Raw genomic sequence first — 13382 nt, forward strand, 5'->3', positions numbered from 1 at the left:
CTTGCAGGCAGTGGTGCCTCTGGCACTTAATATTTTTGACCACATCCATTTATTGGCTGATGAACAGAAATGCATTGATTGCTTCCTCTCTGAAAGTCTAACCTAGCTTGGCAGTTTCTGCCAGGCATAGTGGGGAGAAGAATAACAAATTGGGTGGGTGTTCTCTATTGGGAATTAGTCAGGAAGAATTTGGGGGTTTAGATTTTTCTTTATTTTAAACTTGAAGTGACATATCCCTTTCAGATAAATTTGAATTTAAAAGATAAATTTCGAGGCTTCCTTTTACTCCCTTTCAATTTTATAATTGAATATTAAGGAGGAAATTGTCTGTAGTTGTCAGCCATGTTTCTGTGGTCATAAACTCTTCAGATACTATCCTCTATACAGTTTTTGCCATCTGCTCTGCTAGTGACCATTACCCACCCCATTACTAAAAATCACACACATAACATTCCATTACATACCCTAAAACAAGTGCAAGACTAGCAGACCCCAGACTACTCTTGCTTCTTGTTTTAGGTTTGGTTTTATTTTGTTATGGGTTTTTTTTTTTGTGCTGGGAGGGTGAAGTTGGGGTCTGAAATTTGGCAGGATTGCATTTTCTGTTTACGTCCCAAGTTGTCATAGTCTAGTCTCATCCATCTCACAGCTGTCCCAACTGGTGAGGAGAGGTAAGCTGTTACATTGAGGAAGGGCCTCTTCCTGTGGCTTTGTAGAGCAGCTAAAGCTTACTCCATTCTATTTCTGCATTAATAGGCCATTGGCAATTGCATAGTTTTAGGCTTTTCTGTTCTTCCCTGGACAGCTGCCTTTGCAATCCAACTGGCTTCAAATGGCCTCCCTCCCTCCTTCAGGTTATCTTTGTGCTTGTCTTTCTACTTGATTCTTAGAATCTTAGTTAAATTCATAATGTGGAAAGAAAATCTTTTTTAAAAATAATAAAAGCACTGATAAGCTATCTGTTCCATTTTCTCATTTTACTGGAACTTTTAAACAGCAGTAGTTTTTTTTTTTTTTAATAGCCTATCTAAAGTAGTGAAGCTATTAAATACTTAATTTGGAGAGGGAGACAGTTTGGCTTTTGTAGTAACTGTAACCATTGATTATTTTTATATTTTGTGGTGTTAAGTTTCAAAATTACATCAATGGTATGTTGGCCATGCTCAGTTACCAACTGTGCACAGAAGAGGTGAGTAAGTGGGTGGGTGGCATTAACACTGGATCCAAGTCCACAGAAGGCTGCTTTCCTTTAAATCTACAGTCCTCACCATCTTAAAGACCCTTCTTTAACAAAAAGAAAAGAAAAAAGAAAGAAAAATTTCTATTTTTAATATGAGCCAGCAGCGACTACAGTTTGTTCTGTTGCTTACAGCTACCCATAGGATTAAGACTATTTTCATTTCAAATGAAAAACACAATAGCCAATGGTGACTAGTGCAAAATAGACGAGGGCACTTTCCTAGGGCACTTGCCTACTAACTTAAGCTGGGGTTTTCTTTTTTGCTTTTGTTTTTATATATGTGTAATTTTATAAGATACTCTTCTTGTTCATAGAAAATTCTCTTTTGACTGGAACATTCAAAATGTACAAAGTTTTAGCTTTTATTTTAGAGCCTTGAAAATGGGACATTTTCTGTGGAACAGTGATAAGACAGGTACTGCCATACTCAGGTTAATTTTGTAACATGGCCCCTCTCTTCCATTTTCTTCAAAAGTGTCATGAAGAAACATTTCACTTCACTCCCTACTTTCATACCACATGGGTGGTATTGCCTATTCTTGTCCATAGTAGAAGTGTGATGTTTTCTTCTCCTAATTGGAAAACTGAAAATATAAGACCTCAATTTCTTTGAAGAGAAAATTTTCTGCAAGAACTGTAACTGCCAGTTATCATCATTCTGAAAAACTATATTATATTGATTAGCCAAGTATGATGGCTGACCTAACATAACCCAAGCTTATAGGTCATTAATGCACTTTTCATTACTTGAACAAAAGGTGACATTTTAGCTTCTGAGGTGAATTCTTGACAGCTGTTTTCAGCTATCTCCTACATTGTGGCCATGTGTTCTACTGTAATTTGTTGAAATTTTAAAATGAACTAATGGTAGTTAGGGAAGTAATTCCAAATGTTTTGCAAATCACTATTGCACATAACTTAAATGCTGAGCATGAGAGATTGTTTCATAATCTTCAATCTAATTCATCTATAGTGTTAAGCTGACAGAAGGAAGTCTCTATAGAGGAAATAAGACAGCCAAAGACATATATTTTTGCTCCTTAAATATTTTAGATAAAAACCCTGTATATGGTTTACATTAAACACTGCTTTCTAAATATTTTCTTTTACTATTAAAGGGAGTGGTTAACATTACAATAGCTAATGTATTAGTATCCACAATATGGCTGTACATACCCCGGTTAATATTACAGTAGTTAATGTATCAGTATCCAGAATATGGCTCTACATACCCCAATATTTTTGTCTGTTCCTTTCAGTTAAAATGTATTCAAACCCAAATTTGGCCTGGTGAATTATTGGATCCTAGAGGTTTAGCAGTTAAAATTTGCATAGGTGAAAAAACTTTTTCTTTTATTCTAAGTTAGTGGAAGAGTTGGAATATATATTAGCCACTTTAAAGTACTCTGTGATTTAGCTGAGGAATTACATTTCTTTGTGCTTTATTCTTAGATAACAATAGGTACATATACACAGTGCTTTGCTGTTGTCTACAGTAGTTAAGATATTTGACTTATTTACTCTTTTTTCTTATCAAGCCTATAAGAATACCACTTGGATTAATCATGTTAGAGACTGATGTTCTTTACTAGCTGTTTGCCTTGACATGCCTTGTATTAAACTATATTAGTTAACCGCATTTAAACTTAAACGTGTGTGTGTGTGTGTGTGTGTGTGTGTGTGTATAAAGTCATAAAAAATGTTTTCTTTAACTCCAAGAAATTAAGATACTGAAACTTCCATTTCATGGATAAGATATCCCATTTAACTTAAGAAAATTTGCAGTTAATCCTGTTACATTTTTTACTTCCTGCTGGACTTTATCTCCTGGCTAGGTCTTGTAATGTAGAAGCTTTCTCATTTCCTCCAGCTGTATCAGTTACATACAGCATACTTGATTTTCATGTTTGTCTTAATATAACCACTTAATTTTTCAAACTTGCTTTTGCCTTATTTCAGGGTTGTTGTTTTTTTTTTAAAAAAAATAGTCCTATCAGAGAGTACCTTACATGCCTAACAGCATAGCCTGTTTCTCTCCCAGCTGATAAATGACAAACTATTCTGATAGTGATGTTAACCTGTTGAATCTTAGTACCTGTCTGTCACTGTCCTGCAGCAAAGCTTTGACTGTTTTGTGTGTTGTTTTTTATTTCCCCACTGTGGGTTTTTTTTCTTTTGGCATATTATGTGAAATTTTGGTTTTTGTTGTGGTGTTTCTGACTCTTTGTGCCTTTCCTTTTGTGTTTGTTTTCCCTCCTTTTCTCAGTTTGCAGCGGGGCCTCGACCTCCCCATCATCAGGTACTGTACCCTTGCCCCTTCACTATCACCCTTAACTAATAGGTGGGGGCTTTAGTAGCTGCTGACTCTTAGAATGCTGCTATCCCATAGAACTACTCAAATTACTCATTTCAAGAGTAGCTTTTATCTGATATAATTCAGCTTTCTTTGTCCTTCATTAATCTCACTGCATTTCGTTATTAACAAATCCATTTGCCTCTGTTTATGGCACATTTAAAAAATGCTACAGTTTTTTTTTTTCTTGCCAAAGATTGTTTTTAAATTTTACAATTTCGAAAAATTTAGATATTATGTGTTTATAGATTTTGTGGATATTTGTAGTAAGTTAAATTTAACTGAATGAAGCAGGCAGCATTCTATGGGTTTTCTGTTAACATTCCGATATAACCTGTATTGATGTGTATAAAATAGTGTTAGTATTTCTAAAACCACTTAAACTCAGTTACTAACTTAGATCTAGTAATAAATTGATTAAAAATAATGTACATCCATTTGCTGGATAGAATTATTTTTATTATTAGAACATATAGAAAATAGATACCTTAATTTAAATAATTTTATCCTATTGGTTTTTTAAATGAAATAATTGTATAAATTAAAATTTGAAAAGTATGTATGTGAACACTGTCATTTAGTAGGAATCTGTTTAGAGGTGGCAAGACAGAAGGACTTGCAGGGTTCTCCCTCCAACCCCCAGTAGCTTTTTATGGGGTATTCTGAAACATTTTCTTCTGCCGAAAGAGCTTTGGTTTAGAGTCTGTTCATATTACAAGCTTTACTATGTAACCAGCTGGTTAGGCAAGTCTTTTTCTGCATCTTTGTTTCCTCATATGTAAAATGGAGATAAATAACCTCTGCCTTAGAAATAGTGTAAGCATCTGACACAAAACAAGCAGTCAGTAAGTAGTAATTGTCTTTAATATGATTGTTATGGAACAAAGTCTGGTCGGATAAAGTAAACGTTACCAGTATTTGCCTGTGTTATCATATTTACAATTCTTATTACTGAGTAAATGGATATTGTTTAGTTGAAGGCTTCCAGTGATTTAATACCTGACTCTGTTTCTCAAAATGTATTCCTTCCAATCTGGAGGATGTAAAGGCAAAGCAAATCTGAGTTATTAAAGGTACTTTGCAGGAGGATGGCTATATGGGGTGGATGGCTATTGTTTGGGTTTCATAATGAAATAAAACCTCAGGTATTTTTTTTTTTAATTCAGAGATAGTGTTGTAAAGTATTAATACTTTTAAGAGCTTGGACTTCGCCATCAGCTAGACCTAGGTTTGATTCTTCCATATTAACCGAGTGTTCTTGGATAAATCATTTACTGCTCTCCACCTTAGTTTTCTCACCTGTAAAACGGAGACAATAATACCATGTTGAAACTATTATGAAAAGTAAATTAGATAATGAAAATAAAATGATTAGCAGGGTGTTTGGCACATAGTAACTAGGACGTATGATTAGTATTACTACTACTAATAGTAAAAATATTAGTTTCTTATGTAAAAGAGTGTTTATAATTAAAAATTTAGCCCAGGGCCATAGAAGCATGACTTAAATTTTAATCCAGGGACAAGGCAAATACCCCTAAAAGAGAGAGACGTTGGGGATCTTTGCTTAAGAAGCAGAGTGAAAAGAAACTATTTATTTGAGAAATAACTGCAAAGGAATTAGGGCAAAAACGTTTTCTGATCTCCTTTATGTAAGGCACCTGTTAATTTTTTTGTTCACATGCTTGTGTTTTTCAAACCTTGGTTTATTTCATGAGTCATTTCAGATAGCTTAAGGTAAACTATTAGTAGAAGGAATTAACATTACCATTGACCACAGTTATTTTGGTGGATTTTCTACACTGTAGATTGATGGAATGATGAGTGAATTTTGAAACAGAAACAATATTGCTAAATAGGCCAGCTGCGGTTGCTCAAGCCTGTAATCCTAGCACTTTGGGAGGCTGAGGTGGGTGGATCAGTTGAGGTCAGGAGTTCAAGACCAGCCTGGCCAACATGGTGAAATTCCGTCTCTACTAAAAATGCAAAAATTAGCCAGGCATGGTGGTAGGCACCTGTAATCCCAGTTACTTGGGAGGCTGAGGCAAGCGATCACTTGAACCCGGGAGGCGGAGGTTGCAGTGAGCCAATATCATACCACTGCACTCCAGCCTGGGCAGCAGAGCAAGACTCCCATCTCAAAACACAAAAACAAACAAACAAAAAAGAACCATATTACTAAATAGCCTGGGCCTCTCTTATTAAGACTAGTAGCTCTTTTAAAGACTGTTGATCAAAAAATTTAAGTTCTTAATGAAAATAGAAGAAACTTTAAGGTTGTGTTTCTGCTACTTGGGTTCAATAATAGTGGTTCTAAAATTAGGATATTGTATTTAAGCATTTGTAGTGAGCTTTGGGAAATTCTGTTTTCTAAGAAAACTTTTTTATGAGCTTTAAAGTTATGTAGTACATTTTGTCTTTCTTTAATTCCAACAGTCGGGGAAAATGTTCAGAAATCTCTGTGAGAAAAGATTGATTTCAGCCCGCATTTTCATGTGCAGTATGACTCAGTAAAGTGTTAGCAGATCAGTCGTTTAACTGTATGATAATCCTCATGAATTTATGGCTAGTTTTGATTATGTTAAAAATAGAAATATAGGCTGGGTGTGGTATTTGATGCCTGCAATCCCAGCACTTTGGGAGGCTGAGGCAGGTGGATCACTTGAGCCCAAGAGTTAGAGATCAGCCTGAGCAACATGGCGAAACCTCATCTCTACAAAATAAAAATAAAAATACAAAAATTAGTTGGGTGTGGTGGTGCATGCCTGTAGTCCCAGCTACTCTGGGAGGCTGAGGTAGAAGAATCACCTGAGCCCAGGTGGTCAAGGTTGCAGTGAGGTGTGATTGTGCCACTGTACTCTAGCCTGGGTGAAAGAGGGAGACTTTATCTCAAAAAAAAAAAAAAAAAAAAAAAAAAAGTAGTATATATGTTTGTTTATTTATTTATTTATTTATTACCAAGAAACATAATTATCATCTAACAATAGTTCTTGGAGGTGAGTTCCTAAGATGCAGTATAAATCCAGAGCAATGATTTTTAATTCAGAAAATTCAGGTAGCTGGCACTTTTTTCTTTGTTATCCTTTTTTTCTTGAACACCAGTTAAATTTTTTTCATCATATCACAGAGAATTGCATAAGGGTGTCTGTACCCTTGCCTCAGACAGCAACAGTAATTACCTTGAATAGAGGAGAAGAAAGACATGGGGTTGGAGTGGCATAGCTGAGCAGGGCTAACTGAACTGGCATTATGTGTGGTATAGGATAAATTGTTAGAAAGAGTTTGCTATTTTGCATCCACAGGAGATGTGGGGTCAATTTGGTTTGTTTCACTATGGAATAGGTATTGGCATTTGGGTGGGATAACCAGTTATCAAAACTGCCATATATAATACAATTAATTTAGCATCCTTTGGGCTCTAAATGCCAGTAGAATTTCCCTAGTGACAATTAGAAAACAAAGCAAAACAAAACCACCATTGTACATTTCCAAATACCCTCCATGGAAGTGACAGCATTTCCCATTTGAGAATCGCTTACTGAATCTGTATTTCACAGTATCTTCTCTTCAGATCTAAAGTCAGGCAGCACCTAAACCCTGAAAGATTTACAGAGGAGTTGCTCATAATACAAAACAAGACATAGAGACTTGCATAATGAAATGAAAGCTGTTGGAGGAAACAAACATTGAGTGGTATACAGATAATATACTTTTAAAGGGAAAACACTCATGTCCTGGGATATTTTGGGTTTGACATACTTAAGACTTAAAGTGGAATTGAAGGCACAAATGGTTTTTTCATCTGTGGTAGTTTGCTTTGACCAGTGAATATATTTCTTTTTTGTCCTTTATTGCATTATTCATCAGTGGCTACCTTTGTGATCACTTTACATCCTTTCATGCTTTGATCTCAATTTATTTTTTGAAGGAATTTGTTGTTGGATGATGTTTATAATGACTGTTGTTTCTAAAGTCCAATAGCAAATATAATAACTTTTTGTTGATGCTTAGTAAAAATTGCAAAGTATGTTCTATAGCTGTTACAAAGAAAAAGTACAATTATTTAGGTAGGCTTTTTGGAATTAATTGCTTGTGAAAAGAAAACATCCAGTTTAGTGATCTATAACTTAAATATTTTTTTCTGTATAAGATGGAGTTACCTGAATTCAAGTAAACAAAAAATAACAAGATTTTAAATGGTAAACATTTTCTTTGTTCTTAATGGAATCAAGAAACTGTGGCCGGGTGCGGTGGCTCACTCTTGTAATCCCGGCACTTTGGGAGGCCCAGGCGGGCGGATCACGAGGTCAGGAGATCGAGACCACGGTGAAACCCTGTCTCTACTAAAAATACAAAAAAATTAGCCGTGCGTGGTGGCGGACGCCTGTAGTCCCAGCTACTCGGAGAGGCTGAGGCAGGAGAATGGCGTGAACCTGGGAGGCGGAGCTTGCAGTGAGCCGAGATCGCGCCACTGCACTCCAGCCTGGGCTTCAGAGCGAGACTCCGTCTCAAAAAAAAAAAAAAAAGAAACTGCTTTGAGTGTATTCCTTGGAACTTCTTTTATTTAATAAAGGTCTTCTAACTCTGTTTGGAGGGCTAGAGCTCTTTTTGAGTCCCCACAAATCAAGTGCGCCATGCTCCACTTAGGATTATTTCAGCCACATCTTCTTCCTGATAGTACTATTAGTTTTTGTCTTTTGTGGAGATTCTTCAGATTAATAAGGATGTGCTATTCTTTTGGCATTTTATAACCTGAAGAGCTTTTAGAATTACAGTTTTCTTCAAAGATAAAACAAGAAATACTAAGTCATTTTATATGCAAAACACGTGGCTTTAGAAATATGTCAACTGTTTTTGCACTGATGCTTGAAAATCCCAAGGTAATTAGAAACTGAAATAACAGAAAGTACACTCAGAATTATAGCAAGCCACTTGGTATAATTTGGATTCTGGCCTGTGTTGTTTATTTTATGTATTTGGTCATTAAAATCTGTGTAGTTCTGGTTTAGAGTTACTTATGTTCCTGTCCTTATTTTACTTTTGGGTTTCACAATAGAGATCAAGTGTTGGTTGTATACTGTGACTAAGTAGTCTTTTCATTATGAGAAAGACGAGGGAAATAGTATTTTAAAGTGTTCATAGGACAAAACACTGTGCAGTTTTTTGATATATGATTTTGGTTCACATACTTTTCACAAATGCTGAAAAATATGCTGTATTCAAAGCAGTGGGATTTAGCGTAAAGAAATAATGAGCTTCATAAAACCAGCATACGCTATCAGCAGGAGGAGGAGGAGGAGGAGTATGTGCCATCAGGAAATGTCTTACTTGGTGGCAAGCATTGAAATTGTGCATGTTTTCCTCTTGTGGTTTGGTTCTTTTTGTGAAAAAGAAACTTTTGAAAAGAACAGCTGATTTATATAGATTTCTTTTTCATTATGATCCCTAAAGGTTTCTTTACTGAAAGTTTGTGGTGTTATATTCCTAGTCGAGATATATTTGTGTTACTATAGGCAATTTATTAGATTTGGAAAGTAAAATAAATGGGCCAGACCTGGCACAACAGAGTTAAATGGATATGAATAGCAAGCCATCTCAAGCATCTATATGACCTTATGACCTCTTAAATTATGATCTTATGAGCTCTTTGTTTTTTGGAGCTTGATACAAGTGAGTGATGGGTGGTTTTATCTGGTATCTCATTCACAAGGAGTTGTATAGTAGCAGCATAAATAGTGAAGAAAATATATGTTGGGGGTCAGTAAAACTGGGATTCAATTTCAGCTTCACTACAAATTATCTTTGGGCCTCAGGTTTCTGATCTTCGAAATGGGTAAAATATGCTCATAAATGACATAATACTGAGATGTTATAATAACTGCATATATTTCCTATGGGTGTTGTGAGGATAAAGTACCTGCCTATCACAGTGTCTGAAATGTGGTAAGTCCTTGATAAGTGTCAGTTTCCTTTAGCATTGAGACCGCCTGCCTTTCCCCTTTTCCCAAGCTATTTTTTAGCATGAGTGAAGTATTTTATAAGGATGCTCATTTCCAAGACTCTCCGTTATGATCTGACAGAACACCTCCTGTTCCTGACATAAACCTCTAGGGTAGCACTGTGTAATAGAATTTCTATGATGATGAAAATGTTCTGTACTTGTGCATTTCACTGCTGTAGCTCTACTAGCTGTACATGGCTATAGAGCACTTTAAATGTGGCTAATGCAGCTAAAGAACTGAAATTTTTTTTTTTTTTATGAGACAGAGTCTCACTGTGTCACCTAGGCTGGAGTGCAGTGGCACGATCTCAGCTCTCTGCAACCTCCTCCTCCCAGGTTCAAGTGATTTTTGTGCCTCCGCCTCCTGAGTAGCTGGAACTATAGGTGTGAGCTACCACGCCCTATTAAGTTTTGTATTTTTTGTAGAGTCAGGATTTTGCCATGTTGGTCAGGCCTGTCTTGAGCTCCTGACCTCAAGCGATCCGCCCATCTTAGCCTCCCAAAGTGCTGGGATTAAAGGCATGAGCCACCGTGCTTGACCCGGAACTGAATTTTTAGTGTAAGTAGTTACGTGTGGCTTGTGGTTACTGTATTGAACAACTCAGCTCTAGGGCTTCCATATCCTGATTCTTAGTGAAACCTCAATTATATAATATTGACCACATGCAGGGAAATATAGAAAAAATTTAGAATGGAATAATCTCCATTATAAATTATCATGGATCAACAGATTATCAAATTGACACCTGAGTGATGTCCCATTATGTGGACTCTTTAAAGCTTGTCCCTTTATAACTTGCCAGCAAATCATAGCACTGTTCTTCAAGAGTACTTTAGACTTTTAAAAGATATTCACCAAGGAAATTCCTATTTGCGGATGTTAGTTTGTCATCTTCTAGTAGGCAGACCTATATACTGAAGCATATTTTGTATTGCTTTGCAAGTTAATAAATATAGGCATGCCTCGGAGATATTGCAGACTTGGTTTCAGACCACGACAATCAAGCAAATACTGCAATAAAGCAAGTCATGTGAATTTTTTGGTTTCCCAGTGTATATATGTTATGTTTCCACTGTGCTGTAGTCTACTAACTAAACAGTAGAATTATGTGTAAGCAAATGATGTACATATAGTAATTAAATACTTTCTCTTTTTTTTGAGATGGAGTCTTGCTCTGTCGCCCAGGCTGGAGTACAGTGGCGTGATCTCAGCTCACTGCAGCCTCTGCCTCAGCCTCCCAAGTAGCTGGGATTATAGGCACGTGCCACTACGCTGGCTAATTTTTGATTTCTGGTAGAGACGGGGTTTCCCCATGTTGGCCAGGCTGGTCTTGAACTCTTGACCTCGTGATCCGCCCACCTCGGCCTCCTAAAGTGCTGGGATTGCAGGTGTGTGCCACTGCACTTGGCCGGTAATTAAATACTTTCTGGCTAAAAAATGCTAATGATTATCTGAGTCTTCAGTGAGTTGTAATCTTTTTGCTGGTGAAGTGTCTTCAATGTAGATGGGTGCTGACTCATCAGGGTAGTGGTTGCTGAGGATTGAGGTGGCTGTGGCAATTTCTTGAAATAAGACAAAGTTTGTCACATTAATGGACTCTTCTTTTTTTTAATTTATTTGTTTGTTTTTGAGATGGAGTCTTGCTCTGTCACCCAGGCTGGAGTGCAGTGGCATAATCTGCTCGCTGCAACCTCTACCTCCTGGGTTCAAGCAATTCTCCTGCATCAGCCACCTGAGTAGCTGGGACCATAGGCACATGCCACCACATCCGGCTAATTTTTTGTATTTTTAGTAGACCTGAGGTTTCACCATATTGGCCAGAGTGGTCTTAAACTCCTGACCTCAAGTGATCCGCCCGCGTCGGCCTCCCAAAGTGCTGGGATTACAGGCGTGAGCTACTGCACCCAGCCAATGGACTCTTTATTTCATGAAAGATTTCTCTGCAGCATGTGATGCTGTTTAACAGCATTTTACGCAAAGTAGAACTTCTTTTATCATTGGAGTCAATCTCAAACTCTGCTGCTGCTTTATCAACTAGGTTTATGTAATATTCTAAATCTTTTGTTGTCCTTTCAACAATGTTCACAGCTCCTTACCGGGAGTAGATTCCATCTCAGGAAATCACTTTTTTTTTGCTCCTCCATATGAAGCCAGCCCTCATTTGTTCAAGTTTTGTCATGAGATTGTCATGATAAAGTCAGTTGCATCTTCAGGCTCTACTTTTTTTTTTTTTTTTTTTTTTGAGATAGAGTTTTGCTCTTGTTATCCAGGCTGCAGTGCAGTGGCGTGATCTTGGCTCACTGCACCTCCACCTCCCAGGTTCAAGTGATTCTCCTGGCTCACCCTCCCAAGTAGCTGGGATTACAGGCGTCTGCCACTATGCCCAGCTAATTTTTTGTATTTTTAGTAGAGACGGGGTTTCACCATGTTGGGCAGGCTGGTCTCGAACTCCTGACCTCAGGTGATCCACCCACCTCCACTTCCCAAAGTGTTGGGATTACAAGCGTGAGCCACTGCGCCCTGCCCAGGCGCTACTTCTAATTCTAGTTCTTTTGCCATTTCCACCATATCAGCACTTACTTCTTCCATTGAAGTCTTGAATCCCTCATAGTAATCCATGAGTATTGGAATCAGCTTCTTCCAAATGCTTGTTAATGTTGATACTTTGGACTTCTCCCATGAATCACAAATCTCTTCTCTCCTCTCCTGTCCTCTCCGCCCCTCTCTTCCCCTCCCCTCTCTTCCCCTCCCCTCTCTTCCCCTTCCCTCCCCTCTCTTCCCCTTTCCTCCCCTCTCCTCCCCTCCCCTTCCCTCCCCTCCCCTTCCCTCCCCTCCCTTCCCCTCCTTTTAGGGGAATAGGGTCTCACTATGTTACCTGGGCTAGCCTCAAACTCCTGGGCTAGAACAATCCTCCAACCTCAGCCTCCTAAGTATCTGGGACTCCAGTTGTACACCACTGCACCCAGGAAATGTTCTCAATGGCATCAGCATTGGCGAATCCTTTCCAGGAAGTTTTTAATGTAGTTTGCCCAGAACCATCAGAGAAATCAGTATGTATGGCAGCTGTAGCCTTAGAAAATATACTTCTTAAATAATGTCTTGAAAATCAAAACTACTCCTTGATCCATAGGCTGCAGAGTGGATGTTGTGTTAGCAGGCATGAAAGCAACATTAATCTCTGTGTATGTCTCCCTCAGAGCTCTTGGGTGACTAGGTGTTTTCCCAGTAAGCAGTAATATTTTGAAAGGAATCTAAGCTCTCTACAATGGCCTTAAAATAGCCAGCAAACTATGCTGCAAACAGATGTGCTATCATTCTGGCTTTGTTGTTTTATTTATAGGGCATAGTCTGAGTAGATTTAGCATAATTCTTAAGGGCCTAGGATTTTCCGGATAGTAAATAAGTATTGGCTTCAAATTAAAGTCACCAGCTACATTAGCCCCTAACAGTAGAGTCAGCCTGTTGAAGCTTTGATGCCAGGCATTGACTTCTCACTAGCTATGAGAGTCCTAGCTAGAGAGAAGTCAATGCATGACATCTTGTTTCAATAGATGGCTGTTTCATCTACTCTGAAAATCATGTGTTTAGTGTAGGCACTTTCATCAGTTATCTTGGCTGGATCTTCTGGATAACTTGAAGCAGTTTCTCCATAAGCACTTGCTGCTTCACCTTGCACTTGCATGTTATGGAGACAGCTGCTTTCATTAAACCTCATGAGCTAACCTTTGCTAGCTTCAAACTTTTCTTCTGTAGCTTTCTTACCTCTTAGCCTTCATAGAATTGAAAT

At 37.8% G+C, this 13382-nt stretch overlaps 1 protein-coding gene across 12 annotated transcripts in view; it reads left to right on the forward strand.

The window, feature by feature from the left end:
* The window catches only part of EIF4G3 (eukaryotic translation initiation factor 4 gamma 3), a 369656-nt gene that overhangs the window by 181143 nt on the left and 175131 nt on the right, over nt 1-13382 (forward strand). For 5 of the 12 annotated variants that reach the window (XM_063631623.1, XM_063631624.1, XM_063631625.1 and 2 more), the window contains one exon: nt 3507-3539. The exons of the other annotated variants lie outside the window; for them this stretch is intronic. In XM_063631623.1, the coding sequence (XP_063487693.1) occupies nt 3507-3539 (33 nt within the window). The remainder of the gene's footprint in view (nt 1-3506; nt 3540-13382) is intronic. 12 annotated transcript variants of the gene reach the window in all.

The sequence above is a fragment of the Symphalangus syndactylus genome, chromosome 22 (assembly GCF_028878055.3).
Source record: "Symphalangus syndactylus isolate Jambi chromosome 22, NHGRI_mSymSyn1-v2.1_pri, whole genome shotgun sequence".
NCBI classification, from domain to species: domain Eukaryota; kingdom Metazoa; phylum Chordata; class Mammalia; order Primates; family Hylobatidae; genus Symphalangus; species Symphalangus syndactylus.